The sequence below is a fragment of the Notolepis coatsorum genome (assembly GCF_963971535.1).
Source record: "Notolepis coatsorum genome assembly, chromosome: 7".
In the NCBI taxonomy this organism is placed as follows: domain Eukaryota; kingdom Metazoa; phylum Chordata; class Actinopteri; order Aulopiformes; family Paralepididae; genus Notolepis; species Notolepis coatsorum.
The window spans coordinates 16,267,887-16,293,497 of record NC_140171.1 but is presented as its reverse complement, the minus strand read 5'-3'; the positions used below and the strand labels follow the sequence as shown (position 1 = coordinate 16,293,497).

At 45.3% G+C, this 25,611-nt stretch overlaps 1 protein-coding gene across 1 annotated transcript in view; it reads right to left on the bottom strand.

Annotated features, from left to right (window-relative positions):
- Window positions 1-11,341: 11,341 nt before the first annotated feature.
- Window positions 11,342-25,611, bottom strand: part of LOC311232641 (uncharacterized protein) — a gene marked incomplete at both ends in the record, with an annotated part of 50,727 nt that continues 36,457 nt past the window's right edge. The window contains one exon of the mRNA XM_084319500.1: window positions 11,342-11,417. Within this exon, the coding sequence (XP_084175626.1) occupies window positions 11,342-11,417 (76 nt within the window). The remainder of the gene's footprint in view (window positions 11,418-25,611) is intronic.

The following is a 25,611-nucleotide window of genomic DNA, read 5'->3' as shown; positions in this document are numbered from 1 at the left end:
AATCAGTCCCTAATGGTGAACGGTTTGCATTTATGGAACAAATCAATGCAACAAATTAAACTAAATATGAGACAGGAAATTCCAATCAGTAGCAGAGAGAATCTGTCCTAGCTGGGTTTAATACCTTTTTTTTGTCATTTTAATAACAAACTGCTTATACACAGGCATATGCATCATAATTAGACCCACTATGCTTCTTTGACTTGTGCCTTCAATCAACAAATCTAATCTTGCACCATATGTATTTAAAAATGTTGGCCAATATTCAAATCCTGTATTCATCCTCTCAAATCAGGCCCTAATGGTGAACGGTTTGCATTTATGTTGAATGAAGTAAGGATCCACTGCAGTAAAAATATCCTGGTAGTAAGGTTGACTGACATGAGAATGTCCTGCTTCAGATCCTCATTTTCAATATATTGCACATAAACGATGAGCACAGCCTCGTCTGCGACAGTTGTAGTTTCATCAAGTTGTATGGCAAATGGACCCTTTCTAAGCTTTTCTGACAGCTGCTGCTCGCAATCACTTGACATCTTATCAATTCGGTCTTTCACTACATTGTTCGAGAGTGGTACTGATTTTAGTTTATCCGCCACCTGTGGGCCGCACAGTTTCTAAACCATTTTGATGCAGGCTGGTTTGATGAGCTGCTCGCCAATATTGTGCGGTTTCTTTGCTTTTGCAATTAAAAGCGAACACTCAAAGGAGGCTTCGGTAGCCTTCTGTAAATCACTGCCACCCCTGCTCCACGCTACTCTAACATCAACAGGCTTGTTCGCCTTGAGAGACTGTTCTTTCCTCCGAAAAAAGTCTGGATCCTTCCCAACGGTTTCTGGGTGCTTAGATGCCTGATGTCTCTTCAGCTTGCTGGGCTTCAGGCTCGAGTTTGCCAACTTTTCTCCACAAATCACACACTCAGGTCGTTTGTCTGGTCCCTCAGTGAAGCCCATGGTGATGTAATTTTCGCGATTGCTGTAGGTCCTAACTTTTTTTGCAGATGAGCTGCCGTCATCTCCTTTTCGTTTGTCACACATTTTCGCCTCTGGCGGCTGACTGCAGACGAGCCAAGAAAGTTAACTAGCGTGCTAGGCTAGCTACAGAAAGTGATACAGTCAACTGATTCGCGTTTTAGCGGCTACCCGGTAGCCTACTGTTAACGTTCAAAAATCATGTCTAGATGTTTATTTATTTATCTTTATTGTAGTGGAGAGACTATTCATGCTTCTGATGATAAAAAAAAAATCAAAAAAAAAATCAAATTAAAAAAAAAAAAAAAATACCTCAAATCATCTGTGGTCTGGCGGACCCCCTGCGCCCCCTGGCGGACCCCAGGGGGTCCGCGGACCCCAGGTTGGGAATCACTGATCTAGACCAACGTAAATGAAAGCTTACTGACAATAAATGTAAATGCAGCTGTCGCCTCTAGAGGGCGCATGTTTATTTTTATATTTCTTTTATCTCATGTGACGTATCACGTCCTGTCTCACGCTCTGACCCAGGGTAGTTTGAGAAGATCTGGCAGAACGTGTCCAAACTTGTCGGAGAAGACAGTTCAGCAGATTTATGCACTTCATTTGTCAAAGATAAAAGATTAAAGTACTAGAGTTTGAAGATAACCCCCTCCCATTGAGCTGCAAGCAGGCCAAAGTGGTTCGTAAAGTTTATTCACACTTTTCGTTTTGTTTTTTGTAATTCTATTGACCGAATTGTATGAGTATTGACTGTTGTAATTTCCTGCTTTGTAGTTCTACGGTGGTGATGAACGTGTATTCAAGAATATGCATCAATAAACAGCCATCTGTAATTAAAGAACTCGAACTCCTCGTCGTGCACCAATGGGCGGCACAGTAGAACACTGGACTGTGGAGTTGAAGACTCCATATGAGAACGTCGGGTAGAGGATTGTCTGCAGTCGAAGATGTATCGTCATGTCTGGGGAACCTTTGTGCTGGGAAGGAGCTGCAGCGGAAGAAGGCTCGAGGTTGGCGCGGCCGCGCGGGTACAGGACTCTGCCGCTGAACTTTTCCACGTATCGGTAGGATTTCGCAGCATCCATCTTAAAAGAAGCAGCAGACTTCCCCCTACATTGAAGTTGAACTGCATAGGCAAACAAGCGAGCTCGTGGAATATGACGGCTCGAGGCTGGCGCGGGTACAGGACTCTGCCGCTGAACCTTTCCACGTATCAGTAAGATTCACAGCATCCATCTTAAAGAAGCAGTAGACGTTTTCCCTACGTTGAAATTGAACTGCATAGGCAAATGCCATTCACCAAGTTGACTGACTACACGTCTCAGGTATTGACTTTTCAGAGAGAAGTATTGTTGTAGGCTACAATTGCATTGCAAGTGCGCACATTCTTGAGACTATATAAGGTTGTTTACAGTTTAATATTTTTGGCCATTTAAGAATAGGTTGATATTCATTAATGAAGTCTAGCTTTATAAGGTTAATTTAGAAAAGGCCAATCATAAAGGGTATATTCGAACTTAATACTTGCATTTTCATAATAGCCTACTAGGCTTACATTTTCATTTCGTTTTTTGAATTTCATATTAGCCTACACTTTTCCCAGTATAGTAAGCTACTATAATATACACCTAGGCCTATGGTTTATTTGTTATTTTTCGTGATTTGTATTTCACATTGAAGAAAGGTGTAGATTTGAATTAGCCTACAATGTTCAACTAAATTAAGCATTTTATTTTTGAATACTTAAGACATTTGTTGACACTTTTCATTATTAGGCTTACACATTTTCTTAGACTGAATTCATATTAGCCTACCCCTCTATTTACAGATCATAGTTCTTATTCCATAGATATGGTTCATAAATATTTAATGAATACATAATTGATTTATTTACTACACAGTAAACATGTCACAAAGGGGTGAAATAGAGCAGACTGAATCTCAGATTGAGACAGACAAGCTAGACGATAGTGAGCCAGTGATGGATCTAAAGGTGAACTTCAAAATGGCATATGAGAGGTGGAAGCACTACATAAATAAACTGAAAAGATCCTTCAAGTATAAGGACGACTCTGACCTAATTGAGACCATGGCCAAAATAAATTCAGCCCAAAGTGAGATTGATGGTATTTATCTAGAAATGAGAGACACTTTACATCCCGATCATCCAGACTCAGAAACCTGTAGAAGGAATGATACATGCCAATCGCTCACCAGGACTGCTAATACAAAGGCTCAGCAGTTCATCAACAACAAGAGGAGAACCAGGACTGCTAATAAAAGGTCTCAGCAGTACCACAACAACGGTGGTTCTGAAATCTCAGTGTCACACAACGCAAGACAAGCTGCAGCGGAAGTAGCCGCAGCTACAGAGGTACTAAAAATAATGAGAGAGCGCCATGAGCAAGAAGAAGAAATCCAAAGACTGGAGCAGGAAGATGAAAGGCGGTCGGCTGAAAATGACGCAGAGAACGCCAAGATCCACGCAGAGAACGCCAAGATCCAGGCAGAGAAAATATTCATCATGGAAAGTGCTGATAGAAGAAAAAAGCTGAATGAGAAAAAGAGAGAAGTGGAATGGTTAGAGGAACTCAAGAAACTCAACGCAGTTAAGGCAAAGCTAAAGGTTTACACTGAAAGCGTTCATAATGTTGATGAAGAAGATCATCTGTGGTTACCTCTTCTGTGGTTACCTTCAGCACATTCGCTAGCTCTCACCCCACAAGAAGAACTGCGTCCTCTTGCGCCTCCAGTGTTCCAACAAGGAGAGAGCCCGTCTCAACAAGGAGAGAGCCCTTCTCAACAAGGAGAGAGCCCTTCTCAACAAGGAGAGAGCCCGTCTTAACAAGGAGAGAGCCCTTCTCAACAAGGAGAGAGCCCTTCTCAACAAGGAGAGAGCCCGTCTCAACAAGGAGAGAGCCCTTCTCAACAAGGAGAGAGCCCGTCTCAACAAGGAGAGAGCCCGTCTCAACAAGGAGAGAGTCCGTCTCAACAAGGAGAGAGCCCTTCTCAACAAGGAGAGAGCCCGTCTCAACAAGGAGAGAGCCCTTCTCAACAAGGAGAGAGCCCTTCTCAACAAGGAGAGAGCCCGTCTCAACAAGGAGAGAGCCCTTCTCAACAAGGAGAGAGTGAGCGAGAGGAACAGGAAGAGCCTGTCATTCTGACTGGACCAGAGCCATGCACTGCCACAGCAAACGGTGTGAAGAATGAAGATGAGAATCAACAAGGAGAGAGCCCTTCTCAACAAGGAGAGAGCCCGTCTCAACAAGGAGAGAGCCCTTCTCAACAAGGAGAGAGCCCCTCTCAACAAGGAGAGAGCCCGTCTCAACAAGGAGAGAGCCCTTCTCAACAAGGAGAGAGCCCTTCTCAACAAGGAGAGAGCCCGTCTCAACAAGGAGAGAGCCCGTCTCAACAAGGAGAGAGACCTTCTCAACAAGGAGAGAGACCTGGAGAGAGACCTCATCGACAAAAAGAGAGACATTCTCATCAACAAGGAGAGAAAACAAACCCAGGAGAGTTTGTGAAAGAAGACTTCTATCTTCAGAAAAGATGGAAGAGAGTTCAGTTCCTGTCAAATGACTAGGCTAGGTGGAGAAAGGAGTACCTGCTTAATCTGCAACACAGAAGAAAATGGACCAAGGACAGGAGAAATACCAGCAAGATGAGAACTTGCCAAGAAATCAGTGGAAGTTAGCTGCTGACAATAGGGTCAGAAGAGTTAACCAGTTAGTCAGTGACACAACACTAGACAACAAAGGCGCATGCACATCTCAGCCACATTATTTAGAGAGAGCCATACACAAAACGGTACTATTACAGGAAGCAGAGTAAAGGCTCTTTGAAACCTTTTTTTTGTTTTTGTGTATTTGGTTTGTTTAAAGTGTTCCCAATGTTTAAAGGGTTCCTGATGTTTTAAATGGTTATGTTGAAAATCACATGTTATGTGATTGGTGGGAGTGTAAATGCAGCTGTCGCCTCTAGAGGGCGCATGTTTATTTTTATATTTCTTTTATCTCATGTGACGTATCACGTCCTGTCTCACGCTCTGACCCAGGGTAGTTTGAGCAGATCTGGCAGAACGTGTCCAAACTTGTCGGAGAAGACAGTTCAGCAGATTTATGCACTTCATTTGTCAAAGATAAAAGATTAAAGTACTAGAGTTTGAAGATAACCCCCTCCCATTGAGCTGCAAGCAGGCCAAAGTGGTTCGTAAAGTTTATTCACACTTTTCGTTTTGTTTTTTGTAATTCTATTGACCGAATTGTATGAGTATTGACTGTTGTAATTTCCTGCTTTGTAGTTCTACGGTGGTGATGAACGTGTATTCAAGAATATGCATCAATAAACAGCCATCTGTAATTAAAGAACTCGAACTCCTCGTTGTGCACCAATGGGCGGCACAATAAAGATGATAGGCATCTTTACCCTTGGCGGTCAGTTACATTTAACATTGCAGAATGGGTACAATTACAATGCGGCTCAATACAAACAATTGTTAAGGGGCCCAGGGGGTGTAGACTGTTGTAGTTTGAGCTAATTTACACCATGCTCCAAAAAAAAGAAAAATATCTGGCGCGGGGAGCGGGGAGCGCTCGATTCAAGGTGAGCGGGGAGCGCTCGATTCAAGGTGAGCGGGGAGCGAGCGGAGAGCGACTTGGGGGCGGGGTCAACATGAGCGATTAGTCAAGTCAAGTCAAGAGTCAAGTCAAGAGTTTTAATTGTCACGGCATACAGGTATACAATGAAATGCGGCTGGTCTTGCCCGCGACGATGTGCAATACAGTGGTACAACATATAATAGAATCCAATAAAAATACAGTGGTACAACATATAATAGAATCCAATAAAAACAACAGTGCAATAAACAGGTAACATGGTGTGCCATCTCGGTATCTGTACATAGTATTTACAGAGCATATAGGACATGCTAGGTAGCTTTAGTAGTGCAATACACTGTTCCTGTTGTTATACTAATTTAAAGTGGCCTTTCCTCTGGCCATAAGTGTGCGTGTGTGCGGCATGAGTGTTAAAGTGGCTGCTAGTGTGTGAGCGTGCTCAGCGTGCGTGTCGTGTATGTGCTTGTGTGTGCTTGTGTGTGGATAGTTCAGTTTCTGTGTCTCTCAATGTTCATTGTTCAAGGCTCTGATGGCCTGGGGGAAGAAGCTTAGCCTAAGCCTCTCCGTCCTAGTAGCTGGGGTTCGCAGGCGTCTGCCTGACCTCAGCAGCTGGAACAGGCTGTTATTGGGGTGGTGGGGGTCTTTCATTATCCTGCAGGCTCTGGATTTGCACCTCTTGTTGTATAGAGCCTGCAGGGGAGGTAGCGCAATACCCGTGGTACGCTCGGCTGAGCGCACCACTCTCTGTAGGGCCTTCTTGTCCTGTGCCGTGCTGTTCCCATACCAGGCAGTGATGTTTCCGGTCAAGATGCTCTCTACAGCTCCTGAGTAGAAGGACTGGAGTATCTTCCCCGATACTCTGAACTTCCTTAACTGTCTCAGGTGGTAGAGGCGCTGCTTCGCTTTCTTTACTACTGTGTCTATGTGTGTTGACCATGTCAGATCCTCTGAGATGTGGACCCCCAGGTACTTGAAGCTGCTCACCCTGTCCATTAGCGGAGCGGACCAAGCTTTAAAGAGCGAAGAGCGGATTTCTCGGCCGCGCCGATCCGCTCACGTGGCCTGCCGCCGCGACAATATTATTAAACAGCGGCTCTGTCATTGAAGTGGGAAAAGTGAGCCGTATTGTATATTAGTACATTGCATAGTATATTGTATAGCGTATGGTAACTCAGTGGGGAAAGTGATGACAATTTGCTGCTGCGGCGTTGAAGGCGGAAAGCGGCGGTGAAACACAGCAGCCTCGCGTTGCCGCGTCCTGGGGCTGCCGCGGGGCGTGGCCGCGCCTGCTCACGTGGCCGTCGCGGCCAATCAGGCCTACCCCGGAAATGGAAACCGTTGCGGAACTGATACAGGCGGCAGGTTCGCACATGAGCCTGAAGCCATGTATAAAACCAGTTTTTGCACAGGCGAGGTTATCGTCTGTGGCTGGCGTGCAGAATGTGAAGCTGTTACCCTGTTACCCTATAAATGTGCTTCATGTGGCACGCTATGACTGGTGTCATGGCTCTGCTTTGTCGTTGCATCATATCAGGGGTGAGGGGTCATGAGGGGTGGGCTGATAAAATCCTCCCCCCTCTTTACTGATTGGCTGGGAGGTGGGACCTCCTGCCTGGCAGTTTTCCCTGTCGGCTGAGGGGCAGCACGTCACAGGGAGGGGGAAGGGGGGGGGGGGGGGGGGGGGGGTGGTTCCCTGGTTCCACTCCCTGTTAGAATGGGTGGGTCACGGGATTTTCCCCCCGGCCATGGGATACGTCACTGAGTGCGTTTCCTATTGGCCAGGAGACGTCTATGAGGTTACAGGCTCTGTGCTGCAGACCGCTGTCTTTGTCAAAGTTGGATGATGCGTTGCATTAGAAAACTGTTCGTTTTCTGCTCTGCTCTCTATTACAGTGTGTATTGGGCTGTTGGTCACTTGGCCCAATTATTATTGCATGTATCTTTTTCAATTGTACTCACATGGAGGTCTCTCTGGGGGAACTTCTGTATTTCCCCTCTTATGTGAGGAGCGGAATTGACGGGGTTGCCCTCAGTCGCGTCATATAAGGCCCGTGTCTGCTGCTTGTCCCAGACAGCAAGAAGGGGAAGTCGTCTGGTGTTTTCTTGTTAGAATTCACCATTGATGTGTTTCGGGTTCTTGACGTGCATATAGCGTTCCTATGTGGAACCACCATTGGCGGAGGGGTCTCACGCCCATGAGGTGGGCCACCAGGTGCAGTGCATTCACGTTCTGTCCATCTTGGTGGCGCCCTCTGTGATGTTTTAGATCGACACACGTACCTACACCCCTCTTACGACTGGGGATGGCGGCGTGACTAGGAGGCGGGACTGGTTCTGGTCACGCCGGACCAAGTCAGTTAACCCGTTGTCCGCCGGGGCGCAGATCTGCTGTTCTGGTACCCCGGACTTTGTGCTTTTCCGGGGGGAAAATGCCGGGTCGGTCCGGGCTTCGCAGGGATTGATGTTGTGGATATGTGTGTCATGTGTATGCCACTACGGCTTGCCCATAACAGTGACGTGCTTGGTCCATACTGTGTTGTACCTTGCGCTGTGTTAGGGGGCCTGGTCCTTCTCCATTGTGTCACTCCTCCCTCCCCCTGCTGGGCAGGTATGGGAGGGGGCTGTCGAGGTGGTTGCTGTCAACCCCTCTAGGCATCCCTGTGTAGGTCCCGGTCCGCCAGGCCCAGGTCCGGACTCATTCCCGTCGACCTGTTGGCCTGGGTTAACCCTTTGAAAACTGAAACACTCTGTTTCTAGGTTTTTCTTGGTGGGTTAAGGGAACAACCGCCTCCTGTTAAACTAAACATAGGGGGGTGGTTGGTTCCCCGGTGTGTTGATAGCGGAGTCGACTCTCGGGTTAGGCCGGGCTTGACCCCGTCTGCCTGCGAGTATGCCCCCGCACTCTTCATGACGTCTGCCAATCATGTCAGCCTTCTCTGCCTTGGCCTCTCTAGGGGGTCAGGTTTTTGTGGAGGCTGCGACATGGTGCACAGCATACTGAACGCCCCTTCCGCCGGGGTGCTGTTCTCAGTAGACGGCGCCTGTCTAGTCCGCAGTGCTCCGGGCACAGGTTGAGTTACGCTTTTGACCTGTTGCCAGGATTGAGGGATCAACCTCTTTGGGGGTTGTCTCCCCGGTGCGCCGACTGGCCCCACAGTGTTGTGGGGGTGTATCCTCTGTGGAGTGCTTCAGGGCGGCATGCTGTAGGGGGGAAGGGCCTGCTCTTGGATTGGGCCCTGTCCGATACGCTGGGGATGTGGGGGGTGGTGTCACTAGTGACCGTCTGGTGGGGTCTCGATGCTGCGGCATCGTTGGCCTCACCAGGCCCCCTTTTCCGGGGGGTCCTGGCCCTCAGGCTGTTCCTGGGGCTGGGTCCTCCTTCGCGCTCCACTGCTACGGCCTTGCCACAGGGTTGGGTTCCTCCCTCCCCATCAACATGGACCCCCTGCAATTTGCATACCGCCCCAACAGGTCCACGGAGGACGCCATAGCCCATGTGCTGCACACAGCAGCATCACACCTGGACAAGAGGCAGGGGAACTATGTGAGAATGCTATTCATCGACTACAGCTCGGCATTCAATACCATAGTCCCCTCCATACTCATAGCCAAGCTCAGGGACCTGGGCTTGAACTATGACCTCTGCCAGTGGGTCTTGGACTTCCTGACTGGCAGACCCCAGGTGGTGAGAGCAGGCAACTGCACCTCCTCATCCATCACCCTCAACATAGGGGCCCCCCAGGGCTGTGTTCTGAGTCCCCTCCTCTACTCCCTGTACACACACGACTGTGTGGCTCAGCGGAGTAGCAATACAATCATCAAATTTGCTGACGACACAGTGGTGGTGGGCCTGATCTCTGCCAACGACGAGAGGGCCTACCTGGAAGAGGTCAAGGTCCTGGCGGGATGGTGCCAGGAAAACAGCCTCTCCCTGAATGTCAGCAAAACAAAGGAGATGATTGTGGACTTCAGGAGGTCGGGGTCAAGGACTACAGCCCCCTCAGCATCGACGGGGCACCGGTTGAGAGAGTCAACAGCTTTAAGTACCTCGGAGCCTACATATCCGAGGACTTGACATGGACCACACACATTGACAGTGTTGTGAAGAAGGCACGACAACGCCTCTACTTCCTCAGGCGCCTAAGGAAGTTCCAAGTCAGTCAGAAGATCCTTAAGAACTTCTACTCATGTACAATAGAGAGCATCTTGACCGGCAACATCACCTCCTGGTTTGGGAATAGCACTGCACAAGACCGAAGCAGACTACAAAGAGTGACACGTTCAGCCGAACGCACAATTGGAGGGGGGCTCCCCACCCTCCAGAACATTTACAACAAGCGTTGCAAGGGCAAGGCTAAGAGAATCATTAAAGCCTCCAGTCACCCGAACAACTGCCTCTTTGAACTGCTGCGGTCAGGCAAGCGATACCGGAGTCTCAAGGCGAGCACAGAAAGACTCAGAAGAAGCTTCTATCCCCAGGCCATCAGGCTGCTAAACGAACAATGAATGAACACTACACAACAACAACCACCAAACGCACATAGCACACACATCCACACGCACACACTCACTTTAAACAAACACACTGTAGCACCCACTCCACACACTTTATAGCACACAACCACTTTAAACAAACACACCGTAGCACCCACTCCCCACACTTTATATTTATTGATGAAGGATTGCACTACAACTCGTACACCTTACTGTAAATTGTACCTAAATTGTACCTCATCCCATTTCTGCTTTGCACTAGATAGTACTGTACATTAGTACGCTGCATAGTATTGTATATTATATGGTAACTCAGAACATTGTACATATGTCTATACCGAACACTGTGACCTCATTTTCTTCTTCTAAATTACATGCTATACTATGTTATTTGATACTATCTTGTCTAGCACAGTCTCTGGAGCGTAACAGTAAGAAGCATTTTGTATGAAAGTATTCTGTACTTCTGTATGACAACTATTAAAGAACTTGAACTTGAACTTCTTGGCCTTTGACCCTGTGATGTTAGGGGCTGTAACAGGTTTTTTTCTTCCCGTTCGTTCCCTAGTGGCATGTGGGATGCGTGCCTGTGTGAAGGTAAGTCTCACGATCTGCTCACCCTGTGCGTTGAGTTACTAAACCCTCTTCGCACAGTCTGATCCGATTCCCTCCCGTCCCCCTCTAGGGGGGTCCGGGGGCTCGGGTCCTCCCCGGTTCAGATGGTTGTGGGGGGCCTCAGCGGGTACATTTGTCGAGCTTCCGATCTGCTCAGCTCCTGTGTTCCACTAGAGCGCAGAGCGTAAGCTATATGATATATAACATACGGTTATCCTATAACCATAGTTATATGAGTATAGCGAGCGCTCTGCGCTGACTCACTGAGGACCCCGTGGTCTTCGCCTTCGGTGGTGAAAGACTTTGGAAGGAGCTGTCAGTATGGCCACGACCCCGCTTATGTAGAGGAGCGGATGTGGGTGTGGCCAGGCGGATGGGTGTGTACATGTGGAGAAAGATTATTCAGTGCTAGATTGAATAAAGGGATAGTTCCACTAGAGCGCTCGCTATACTCATATAACTATGGTTATTGGATAACCGTATGTTATCGGCTGTGGCTGGCGTGCAGGATGTGAAGCTATTACCCTAACAGGTATATATGCGCTTTGTAGCGCGCTGCAACTGGTGTCACGGCTCTGCTTTGTTATTGCATCATATCTGGGGTGAGGGGTTCAGAGGGGTGGACAAATAACCCCCCCCCCTTCAGATATAGTTATATCCTTTGCGAAACTGATTGGCCAGGAGGTTGTACCTTCTACCTGTCAGTCTCCCTGTCGGGCTGAGAGAAAGTGCGTCACGGGAGGGAGAGGGGGGGATTTCCCTGTTTCCCACACCATATTAGGATGGGTGGGTCACAGGATTTCCCCGGCCATAGAAGACGTCACTAGGCGCATTTTCTTATTGGCCATGAGACATATCTGTGAGTTTCAGGGCCTGTGCTGCAGACTGCTGTCATTGTCAAAGTCTTCCCCATCAGCGTATTTAGGTACAGGCCCCATTGTTCATCATCTGTGCCCTAGTGATCCAGTTGATCAGCTGTTAATACTTTGCTTTGAAATATTATAGTGAAATATTTTGCACTGTTGTTGCATTTATCTTGTTGAAATCCTCCAAAAGGCTCTTTTTTGTAAGTTGATTGATTTGCACACCCCTATGACAGGCTAATACATGGTACATCCCAGCAGTCAGCTAACCTCACGCAGTTCACAGCCAGGTAAATCATCACACAGTGCTCATCGAGGCGCCACGTTTCTTTTTAATTGTGACGATTTGACATGGAGGACAATCACAATGGACATCAGAAAGTTATTCGCCATGGGCAGAGATAAAGCGTCGCAGAGGAAAAATGAGAGAGGTAAGAGTTGTAAACTTGTAAGACGGTCAAGACCCGCATGAATTTGAAGAATCTCCCATCCCTTAACCGCAACGTTACCGGAGGAATTAGCTGCATAACGATAGAGGCTAGCTATACAAAAGCTACTGACCATGTAACGTGCTTACCAGATACTATCCCTGATACTATTGTCCGCTAGCGCAAGCTCACGTTAGCTACTAGGCTACATACACTGAGTGTAGCGCAAGCTCACGTTAGCTACTAGCTGGCTACATACACTGTAGCGCGAGCTCACGTTAGCTACTAGGCTACATACACTGTAGCGCGAGCTCACGTTAGCTACTAGGCTACATACACTGTACTACTACGTTAGCTACTAGGCTACATACACTGAGTGTAGTGCAAGCTCACGTTAGCTACTAGGCTACATACACTGTAGCGCGAGCTCACGTTAGCTACTAGGCTACATACACTGAGTGTAGCGCAAGCTCACGTTAGCTACTAGGCTACATACACTGTAGTGCGAGCTCACGTTAGCTACTAGGCTACATACACTGTAGTGCGATCTCACGTTAGCTACTAGGCTACATACACTGTAGTGCGAGCTCACGTTAGCTACTAGGCTACATACACTGTAGTGCGATCTCACGTTAGCTACTAGGCTACATACACTGTAGCGCGAGCAAATGTTAGCTACTAGCCTACTAGGCTACATACACTGAGTGTAGCGTGAGCTCACGTTAGCTACTAGGCTGCCTCGCCTGTTTCTTTCACCGGTTAAGCTTAGGCACTCTTTCGAAGTTGGTTAATGTTAGAGCTTGCTGGAGCTCTCATACAGTGTCACTATGACCAGGGTTCGAATTATCACCTGAGAGCTATGGGGGCCCCTTGAATTCTTTTTTTTTTTTTACATTTTTTTTCCCTGAAATTGTGGCTGTTTTCGAAGTCATATTTAGAGGAATATCTCATTAGGATTAGTCTAATACTAAGTAATAATGACATCACACACAACAGTCTAATCATTAGACTATTGTGTGATGTCATTATTCAGTCTCATTCTTAACCATCAATATTTGTTAATTTTCTTACTCACCTCTGATATATAATGCCATATTTACATATTTGCATTTTGCATCTGATAAAATACAACAATTTTATTTGAAAAATTAGACTAAATTTATGAACTTGAATTAACATTTATTTGTCTCTGCACTTATAAATCGAAAACTAACAAAATAATCTAATGGAAAATAAATAGTTGTATGGCACAACAGCAGCATTTATCAGGATACAGTAAGTAACATTATCATCTGATAATAAAATGAACATAAAATAAATACTTGTATAAATCAAAATAAATAATGTTATAAACAAATGTGCACAGGTAATCAAGAACTGAATGAAAAATAAATTACAAGTCATAAGGGGGTTCAATTTGGTAAGGCAACCTTTCTTTAGCGACAGTATATGCTGCCCTGAATGAACTTGGCTGTCTCCTTGAGCAAAGCAGATGTGATTTTGCTCACTTTTCTTGGAAGCACTTCCTTCTGGTTCTGACTTTCTATTTCTATAGCTTGCTTATGAGCAACGCTATCACTGTGCAAGTATATTTTCTTCCTCAACTTCTTGCTCTGAGAGCTAGTCACAGTCCCATTCATCCACTGCTCTGCCAAATGGGCTCCAAATGATTTATTTAACAATATCTTGGCGTTTTTACATGGAAGGCAGCCAATGCATCCCTCCTTGGCAAATAACCAGCTATATTTATTTTTTCAAAAGTTCCACTGACTCGGACCCCAGCATTGTGGTGGTTGAGTAGCAGTCCAGGTCTAGTGGTGGAGACTCGGGTCTGGCAGTGGCAACCGGCGCGGTAACAATAACAGGCGCACTGCGCACAGGAGCAGCAGAGCTAACACTAGTACTAGCACTAGCAGTGTCAACTTCAGTGACAGTAGCACTGCTAGCTGCTGCACTAACAGCGTCAGTCTTTGGCCTTTTTATAAAACCAAAGCTGTCCAGCTTTGTACAGCCTTGCGGCGGGTTGAGCCTTTTTTTTGGCGGCATGTGGCGTACTGTTTAGTGTTTATGTTTTCAGTTGCAGGACACGGACCGGCAGCCTTCTGTTTACAGCAGCTGCTTGCTGCTTCTTCTTCACTAGGTTGGAGTAGCGTTAAACTTATGGGGCGACGCATAGCGGCTTGGAGGTGAAATGCAGCCTATTCCACAACATTAATTACTCTGTTCTTTTAAAAACTGAAAAGAAAAATATGATCTATTAACAATTTATTTAGGTAACATAAATAATAATAATTCGTACATAAAAAAAAAAAATATTATATAATTTTTTTGAGAGACCCCCACAGGGGGTCTTGACTATGGGGGCTCAGACTATAGCTATGGGGGCTGAGCCCCCATTGGCCCCCTCATAATTCGAACACTGACTATGACTATGCGTGTGGCTCCTGGTACAACAGTGCCCCCAAAAGTCAGAAAATAAAACTACAGACATCACAAAACAAGCTAATCAGGGTAATTCTAAGGCTACCTGCTCGAACCCACCTTAACCCATCTCACTTTGAGGTCATGAGATGGCTTAAGGTGGAAGACAGAGTAAACCAGATAGGGATGTGCCTAGTTCACAGAATAGTGCATGTGGTAGTGCCAGTGTACTTTAACAACTACTTCAACCGAATCAGAGACACCCATGCTTACCAAACTAGGCGCAGCTCAACTGACTTTGTGCCAGTCATATTCAGGAGCTGTATGGGGAAGGAGTCATTTTTATATTCAGCAGCTGTCTATTGGAATAGTCTGCCCAGTGAACTGAAAACCATAGACAGTGCCGTTAGATTCAAGTCCAGCCTGAAGACATGGCTCAAAAGGGACTATACCTAGCAGGGCTGTACGCTAAGCTTTTTCACTAGGGGCACACTTGCCCCTAAATTAGAAATTTAGGGGCAAAAAATATGTTTTAGGGGCACATTTTTAAATAACAATTTTACCATTATAGTGCAAAAAAATATGTTCCTCCTGCCTCATTACTGTGGTCCTTTTATTTAACATTTAAGTGCTTTTGTTGTCAGGTTTGTATCTTTTATAATGAACCAACTAGGGCTGGGCGATATGGCCTAAATATGATATCACGATATTTTCTGACCTTTCGGCGATACACGATACACATCACAATGTTTTTCTTTTTTACCCCAAACAATTCATTATGAGGCTTACCAAGACAGTATGAGTTTGCAAGCTAACATTAAAGACAAAATAAAATACCCATGCATTTAGCATTTTTATATTATATATTAGATTTAGATTATTGGATTATTAGATTATATATTGCATATATTTAGCAATGAGATATTATATGATTTAGATATGAAATATGATGAATTGAAAATGGGGGACCCTGATGTAAACAAGACAAAAGTCTTTCTCTGGTCTGCATCCCCTTAACAATTGTATGTATTGAGCTGTACTGTACCCATTCTGCAATATGTTAATACAGTTTTAAATCAATCAATCAATAGCATTTTAGCATTTTTATGAAACTACTGTATATTTGTATGTCTCTAAATGTTTTGATGAATTGAAAATGGAGGACCCTTATGTAAAAAAGCCGAAAGTCTTTCTCTGGTCTTCATCCTCCTGTACTGTATTGTACCCATTATGCAATCTGTTAATAAAGTTCTCATTCATTCATTCTGATGGAAAACAGAATAATTTTGATTGACAGTAGAGTCTGCCAATTACGTCACAACGCTTGCACCCGCCCTGCTGTTCTTAGCACCAATCGGCAAGCGCATTCGTTTTTGACTTCCTGAATGCCCTGTGTGTTGACAACAACAAAGCTACTGTGGGATATTTGTAGATATCCTGATGAAGAATGTTCTCAGTCAACCGAGGCTTGGATAATAACAAGGGTTTATTAACCAAACAGATAGAATTACATAGAGAGAATGGCTGAGGGCTTCCCCCAGGTGATCAGCTGAAATGACCTAGGTAAAAGACCTGGATAGATCTCGGGAGGAGATCTATATAGGTAACAGGGGGGGGGGGGGGGTGTGGTCCCATTTGATAGGTCAGATGGGGGGGGGGGGGGGGTACAGGTTTGGGGAGAGGAATGTCTTATTCCACAGAGAGGGGGGGGGGGGGGGGTGTATTTACATGAGGACATATTATACCACAATACTCACTTTTCTTTCTTATAATGTGGGTGAGATTAATGTATAATATACCAGGATTGTTTGGAACAGGTAAAAGTGAAAATAGAAAACAATTAAAATAATGAAAATTTTGGCCGATGTGATGTTGGTTGGCATAACAGTTTAAAATAGAATTATTTACATCTATGATTCATGACATGATTGACTGGACTGCGGTCTGTGTTATTTTGATATCAGAGATGTGGGAATAGATATCACAATTTTTTTTTATTAATCGCTCAAAATCAATGAGTGGTCCTCAACTCTGATATCAAACAACAATTAACATAATCATTAGAAGCTATCGCTGTGCAAATATCTTGGCATACCTTCAGTCGTTCATGTCGTGACTCAGGGGAGCTAATGTGATGGTTGTGCATACAGGCATCGTAATAAACCAATTAAATACATGCACTGTCTCTGTGTGGTCAGAGTGCACAGGGTGAAAACACAAAATCGTGTGCATAATTATTAGGAATAGGATTTACACATAAGCATTAACTTAGTGGCTAATGTGTACAAAAACATTTAAACAACCGTTAACCTAGTGGTTAATAAAACTAACATGATTGATTATGGGAAACTGTTCAAAAATATATATACGCACAATTTATAATGATTCTTGATGAAATTACTTAGGATCCAGTTGTATTTAACCTGAGTTTGAGTGTCACTTTCATCTGTGATTGCCTCAGTTTTGTTGGTCTTTACTTAGAATCAGGCAATTTTGTAACCTAAGTAATTTAAATGTGATGTAATGTGATCATGTGACCACTTCTTCCTTCAGCAATACATTTTGGCTCATTATTACTAACCATTGTTAATGCTTTCTCATTGATTTCTTTTCATCACATCCCTAGTTCATTGTTTTGCAGATACATACAATTGTGTGAAAAGTTTCCTGCTTGTGAAGGTATTAATCTGAATGATGTTGCGTCGTTGTTGACAAGGTGTTCTCTGTCGGTCGTGTGGCAGGGCCAAACAGTAACACATAAAAATTAAATAAATACATAACAATGTGGACACTGTGTGTTCAGAAGTCTCTTGGTTCACAGGTCTCTGATGATGTCTCTTCTTGACGATGCAGTCGGGAACATTCACTGGTCGCCGTTCATTCCCTGTCAAGGGTCACCTGTAGCAGTGTGGCGGTCAACTATAGTGGCCTTGCAGACTCTTTTCCTGGAGCCTATGTTGTTCTCCACCACCATCACATGTCTGCCACTGTGCTCACGCTTGACCTTTATCAGGCCTTGAGACATGGCGGTAGGGTGGTCTTGAACGTGCTGTGTGGTGGTTGGTCCCCCGCTCCCCGTCATCGCGGTACCAGAGGGGCGAGGGTTTGCTGGTGTAGTGGCCTGTCTGTAGGACGCTCTCTCTCACACGGATGACAATCTTGTCATGGGAATCCACCTTGATGGTCAGGGCTTTGGTTCCCATCTGCAGGTGATGGGTTTGGTCTGCCGTGGTCTGCAGTGCCGGGGTGGAGGCCGTCAAAGGTTGATCTCCTCTTCGTCAGTGTCTCCTTGGTCAGTCTCCTTCGTGGTCCCCTGCTCCACTTTCTTGGGGACGTCTGTGGGCTGGGTTGGATGGCGGCTCTCCCACTGTTGCTGTTGTCGTCCTGGTTGTGTCCGCAGCTCCTTGGCGGCGTCCCTGGTGGTCCTATGCTGTCGTGGGTCGCTCAGGTCACTGGGTTGTGTTCCTCTCTGCCTGGTCCTGCCGTCGTTCGTGGTTCAGGTCACGCGTCGTCTCACTCCTTCTCACTTGTCGTGTCCTCTCACCAATATGATCTGAGGATGATAAAATTGCCTTAGAAAACCTCCTCACATAAATGATTCAACGCCTTTCTGCTAAAGAGGAAAATCATTTTGGGATTAATTCAATTCATTGTAAATAAAATCACTTAATTGAAAATAGGAAATGCAAGCCAATTGCATTAGCAGTGATTCCTTATGTCAAGAAGGTCACATTCACTACAATCTTATCAGATCTTGTATCTAACTAGATCTTACAGCATTAGGCTTTAAATAAAATTGTAAATGAATGGCCAAAGTCTTGAATCAGATAAAATAGCTCTTTCTCTTCATAGTCTGTGATGTTAAATTGAATTTGATCTTACCTCAGGCCGCGTACGATGGTGTGTTTCTTCAAGATACTTACCTCGCCATGACGTCTCGGTTGTTTTTTACGTCTCAGTGTGGCTCGTCATAATTTAGCATGGGGAAAACATAAATTCTAGGCAGCCAGTTAATTTTGCATGAAATACATCCATTCATTTTCTCGTCTACTTTTAAGTAGCATTAATTTAATTACCTCTAATATACCTTGTGCATTTTGATAATCATTGTGTAAATGATTATCCTGCTTTCAACTGATACAAATAATTCTAACCCTAGCTAACCTTACTGTCATGCATTTGTCCTAATAAACTAACCTACACTGTAGCACTCAACACTTTGATGACCATTGTTACTCAGCTGATAGAGTTATGCCCTTTTTGATGTCCTGTCGTACAAAACCTGTGAGTCGCTTTGGATAAAAGTGTCAGCTAAATGATCAATGTTGTTGATAATCATTGTGTACCTCTTGGCGGTTTGATATTTGCAGTCATGGAAATGTATTAGTTGTTAAAAGAATAATCATGCATGTTATTGGTTATAAGCAGAGAATAGAAGGAGGGGATAGCATGCAAGTTATGTTATTTTGTTAGTATGGGAAATATGGTGCCTTTCATGACTGCAAATTCATCACTAGTGTCTGATTCATGTTAACTAAGTGGTTCTCTGTTGCCATCCACCGCCAGGTGAGTCCACCAAGTCTGTGGTCACGAGTGCAGGCATTTGCATTGCTTTGTCTCCCAAGTGCCCACTCTGAATATCGTCTGTTATCGTTGGCGTTCCTGTAAAAGAAATGTACATGTGGGTGTTTGGATGCAGATTTGTTCCAAATGGTCAATCGATTGTCTCTCAGCTCCACACGATCTTCGGTTGAGTCTCGTGGTAACAAAGAGAAAATCTGCATCTAAAGCGATACTTCCTACTATACTAAGTGGAGATACTAAGTTGAGTCTCTATAGGTGTGGTCAGACTGGCTATTTGCATTGTCTTTCAACTCCACATCGTCCTCAGCTGGTTTGAGTGAGTGTTTTAAACACTGCTTTGTAATTCAATTTAGAGTTAAATCCATCTGCCTCTCCTGATTGTCTGCTTGCTTCCTGTAAACACAAAAATATGCTAGTGACGCTTTGACTGTCTGGGTTGTGTTGATTAGAATCCTATTTAAAACTAGCTTTATGTGACTTATAATGTGTAAATTAAAGCAACATAAACATTCAAGTGATCTGAGATAGTTGTAATTTACTGTTACTGAGATGATAGTTGTGTATGTACAGTTTCTACGTCAAATGTATATATTGACTCCTTTTGTATCACAAACAGTACTGAATTTGCAAATCTGGTATGTCATAAATGTATAGATGTAGCAGTACTGACTATCTGTATGTCATATATGTCCTGATGAATTGAAAATGGGGGACCCTGATGTAAACAAGACGAAAGTCTTTCTCTGGTCTGCATCCCCTTAACAATTGTGTGTATTGAGCTGTACTGTATTGTACCCATTCTGCAATCTGTTAATAAAGTTTTCAATCAATCAATCAAAGCATCTATAATTATGATTTTCATACTCACCGGGGAAAGCTGTTGTGTTGACGTCGTATATTATAATCGAATAGTGGTTCCAGAGGTTGTAGCACGTTACGTGTCGTCAATGCAATGTTCGGCTCGTTTCTCCGGTGGTCTGGGATAATGCAACTCTGGAAACACTCTTCTGCATCTCGCCACCGCAACTCAACATTTTCCAATAGCAGCGCGCACATACATATACAAATAAAACATATACTACAAGTGGATTTCACGCACCTTCGGCCTTGGGCACATTAAACTTTACGTTTGCCTATGGATAGTTTAATATAAAATCATAACTTCACGGCGCGCATAGCGTGACGTCATCGCTCCAAGCGACATTCGTGCGTTCTCATTCGCCTCGGAAATAACGCTTTGCAATTCATACAGTATTTTTCCCACGAGCTCTCAATAGCCTGGAATTCCTAAACCAGCGTTTTGTTACCGAATGAACGCGCCTGTGCATATGTGAAACGTAAACAAACTGAAACGATAAAACTATACTTCCCCAAATGGTCGTTCCCGTGGGCCGGTTTTGTTGATTCCGGAAATTACTATCCTAGTTTGTCCCGTGAGTTGCACCTCAATGTTATTCTCTGTATAACGGTAACTCGTCTCCCTATGCTCGTCGCGCTATCCGTCGGTTTCTTTACTCAATACAGCACTGCGGCGGGTTCTATACTGTGCACATACAAACGAGACTTTAAACAGACAAACAAACATTAATACATATAAGTTAACGTGTCTGTATATCTGACTGTATTGGATCGCTTGTTCGTTTAGTCGGCCAGCACTCTGCTGCGACAAGGCATTTATCCCTTGATATAACTACACATCGTTATTAAAGTCATAACGACCGAACCTGACTTCGAAATTTACCAGCGATATATTAGATTATATATACCTTTTAATCATAGTCTCGGTCCCTTCGACCCGCGACTAATGTCTCGTTAAATGTACATTCACGTACTGCCGAGGCATCGCCGGTCTCCTTCCCGCTCTCTGTATGATTAATTGATTAATTCAATCCAAATATATCGTTTTCAGGAATGGACGAGGTTGTGAGCTTAGTTTAAGGTTGCATCTATGAATATATATCGTTACTCTGTTAAATCTAATTAGATTATAACAGCTTCTCGGTCCTAACTTCCCGCCTCTTTGCCAAAAGAATCATAGAATAGTTTCTAAGAGAGTAGCATTTTCCAATGATATCACTCTAATAAGCTCACGTATCTCCTTTTGTTGCCTATATTTCAGCCTGAATTAGACTTGGGTTAGCAATCCGACAACCTTACTGTGTGCCTTAGCTTTTGGTCGGCTCCGACTCGACCAGGAATAGCACTTCAACCTTTGTGCCTAAACTTTCGGGAATAGCACATATAACCCATCCTCTCAGAACCTCCTGATAAGGACCCAGGTGCACGCGCGCCCTGGTAACGATTCTCAATACAGATCAGATATATTAATGCACATTATTCTTACTCAGCCATGATCTCAATATTTGACAACATTCTGTAATATTCACCTGGCACAGAGAAAAGCGGGAAGGTTTTAATTCCTTGCCATAAATTTTTGGTCGACCATTCTATTATACTCACTTTTCTCTGTATAGCTGAAACAATACAGCACGCCGGTAGGACGCAAGAAGTCCGTCACAAGTTCGTAGACGCCAATTGTGGGATATTTGTAGATATCCTGATGAAGAATGTTCTCAGTCAACCGAGGCTTGGATAATAACAAGGGTTTATTAACCAAACAGATAGAATTACATAGAGAGAATGGCTGAGGGCTTCCCCCAGGTGATCAGCTGAAATGACCTAGGTAAAAGACCTGGATAGATCTCAGGAGGAGATCTATATAGGTAACAGGGGGGGGGGTGTGGTCCCATTTGATAGGTCAGATGGGGGGGGGGGGGGTACAGGTTTGGGGAGAGGAATGTCTTATTCCACAGAGAGGGGGGGGGGGGGGGTATTTACATGAGGACATATTATACCACACTACCAACATTAGCTCCCCGCGGCCCACGAGTAGGAGACCAGTGCTCTGCAGGATGACTAAATGAGGCATAATGATTTTACCTCAACGAATGTTATAATAAAAGCCTTTCCATACATCTGTCTGATTGAAAACTTTATTAACAGACCGCGGAATGGGCATATCTCAGCACGGGCTGAGATATGAACGAGTAACGTGTGGACCAGATTGACGCGACACAAGGTTTACACAACAGCCCCCACCCCTTGTTTTATTGTATTTGTACCTGTACTACCTGCTGTCAGCTGTTTATCTCTCTCTGTGAGCTTGATTAGCTCACGTTAGCTAGCGTTAGCTCCGCGGCTAACCCTGAACTAAATCAATGACTAGGTTCTAAAGCATTTCGAGTAGTTTTCACTGCACATAGAAGCAGCCAAACAGTGGGAGAATTTCGGGAGCATATGGCCAAAACCCAGTTAGGAACCATCGATTCCCATCCCTACTACTAACTTTACTTTTCTTCATAGCTAAATCATAGCCAGTCTATCAGAGTGAGTGCTCAGTTGATTTTCCCGCTGATCATATCTGAGTGCTCAGCGTCATCACACGCCTTGGATCATTTAGGAGTGAAATGCGAATGCAAGGCTTGAAATCCCTACTCGCAAGCCCGCCCCCAAATATTATTTACCAATCGCAACGGCCAATTAAAGGGGCAATTTGCGATGAGATCATCGCAGCGTACAGCCCTGCCTAGACACTTAGCTTAAGGCACCCTTGCATGTTGTATGAGTCTGTATGTATATAAATGTTAAATGGTATATGTAACTGAGGGGTACAATTCCCTGACTGTATTGATAAGTATGGTATCATTAAACCACTACCGCTTTATGTACTTTAATTACTGGCCATACAGTACATGATATCTGAATATGATGAACACTTTCCACAATGAAAACGGTTCCACACAAAGTAATTATTAAGTATTTAATGGAGCAAAAGGTACATCATACACTTATATTATACTTTGATTGCACTTGTAAGGCAAAGGAATATGCGTAGGCAAATCAACACTGAATGTCCATTCTCTGGTTACGCAGGAGGCAATTATACAACCTGAATCTTAGGGAATTATATCTATGGTACACTAGTGATATAGCGGGATATACTGGAAGGGTCCCCCCGGTAGTAAGCCGGCAGGGGTGGGGGGTCTGTCGGTAGTAGAACGTCTGGTCAACGATGACTAGGGAGACTCCGAGTACAGGAGACAGTGCGATAGCCTCTTGATCCACGGACGAATACAGCTGTTCTCTTGTAGACTGTAGCTCCACAGTGAAGAAAGCTAGTCGGCCTCAGGCTGTCTGAGGCGCCGACTCGACTTGACTCCTCGCGGGGTAAATCCAACACTCACAGGCGTCGGCGATTATCCGCTCCATAAATCACAGGACCAAAGCAAATATATTCCAGCCGCGAAGGGCTATGTAGTCGTCGGGTAGATTAATCCAGTGTACATGCCCATACGGTTCTCGCCTAGGTCTCCTCGGGTGAAAGCGCCATGTGGTCAGCCCAGCCTGGATAAGAACTCTAGCTAATACGAGGAAGCGTTGGAGATGCTGGTCACTGTAGAACTCTAACCGCACGATACACTATACACAAATAGACTATTATTGACTTAATAGAAATATGTCGCACTCTACGGTATAGCGCCAAACTCTGACAATTCAGTTATTAATTCGCACGCGGTCTCAATGCTATTCTGGGGCCAAACAGGCCATACTTCACCGCACGTTGTATCGTGGGTGAGGCTTCAACTTATTGGTAACTCTACTTCTGTATTCACCTGCGCCGTATTTATATGCACGGTGAACAAACTAGTGCCACTCTCATTTCTGTCGCCGTATCCCTGGGCAGGGCCGGGCAAGTACAGACATGTCGTGTCGGTGACTTTGAACCTGGCTCCGGAGGCCGGTCCCTGGCGCCTGTGGACCGCTGTCCAATAGGAGAATGAAATATTATGGTCTGGACTAGGCTAAAGGGACATCCCGTGTATATGTACAAGGAATATACAAGGGATATCAAACGATATACAAATACTATGCAATATATATCAATAAATAAATATATATATTCGGTTTAATCTGATCCTTTGTAACAGCCGCCCCCTAATTAGTCCCACCTAATTAGCTAAGCAGAGACAGATTAACCGCACTGTCCACTACTCAATGTCTGTTGTGAGGGTCAGTCAGTTCACAAAGTCATGGGGTCATGGTCGTCATCGATAGTATCGGGGAGCCTTGGCAGTTCTATTAGCCTCGCCACGGGTCGGGTGTAGGTCCGCCCTTGGACGAGCACTTCAGCTGCTCGGACCTTTCCGTCGGCACCGGTGATCACTTTGCTTACGCGGCCAGCCGGCCACATAGCTCGGGGTAGTGACTGGTCGATAATCATGACGACTGTTCCTTCTGTCAAATTGTCTCTCTCTTTTACCCATTTCTGGCGGGTCTGTAGAGACGGTAGGTAGTGGAGTAGGAAGCTGTTCCAAAACTTGTCAGCCAATACTTGACTGTACCTCCACATTCTTCGGCCGTTCGCTTCTTCAGGCCTGTACATTGTCTGGGGTAGCGCGGGGTCCAGCCGCCCCATCAAGAGTGTGTTGGGGGTGACTGGGTCAACATCTGCTACATCACTTGAGACGTAACCGAGGGGCTTTGAGTTCAATACTCCCTCGATCTCCGTGAGGACTGTCATTAGGACTTCTTCCGCCACGGTCTGGGCCCCAAGCACGGCGTACAGGGCTGTCTTTATGGAACGTACTTCTCGTTCCCAAGTTCCACCGAAGTGAGGTGCGTTCGGGGGATTAAACTGGAAGTCAATCTGGGATGGAGCGAGGTGGGTCTTAAGTTCTGGGCCCATAGCTTGGAAGCTCTCTCTCAGCTCTCTTTCTCCGCCTTTGAAGTTTGTCCCGTGATCAGACAATAATATAGACGGTTTGCCTTTCCGCGATGTGAATCTTCGGAAGGCCATAAGGAATGAGTCTGTGCTCATGGTTGAAAGGAGTTCTATATGCATCGCTCGGGTGGTCATGCATTTGAATACAATACCCCACCGCTTCTCGGTTCCTCTTCCTTTCTTTATATACAGCGGGCCGAAACAGTCCATACCGGTGGAGTGAAAAGGCTTGTCGCCGAGTCGGAGGCGACAGGGAGGTAGGTCAGCCATCCGGGGTATACTGGGCTGCGCTCGCCACTTACGACAGTCTAGACAGGTTCGCTGGAAGCGCCGCACTGCTTCTCTCCCTTGCAGTATCCAATAACGACGTCTGATCTCCGCGAAGACTCTCTCTGCCCCTGCGTGGTGCACATCCTCATCGTATTTCTTTATGATCAGCTCTGTGACCTTGTGTCGGCTGTTTAAGACTATCGGGTACTTGACGTCATCCGGTAAGTCTGGAGCTCTCCGCAGATGACCACCCACTCTGATGAGACTATGGGCGTCGCTCTCGGGGGCTAGGTGGAGCAGTCTGCTGTCTGATGGGACGGGCTTTGCTCCCTGTAGACAGTCTAGCTCATCGGGGAACGAGTCTCTCTGGGCTCGTTGTAGTAGAAGAAGTTCTGCTTCTTCGTAGTCAGCTGCTGTAATGTCAGTAGTGGGCTGAACCTCTGGGTGGTGCCACAGAAATGTCTTTAGCTGCGCACTCTCTAGGGTGAGGCAATCGTCTATGTCGGGGTCTGTGGAGACGAGTGTGTTCAATCCACAGAACATAGATTTCTTGTTTTCGGCCTC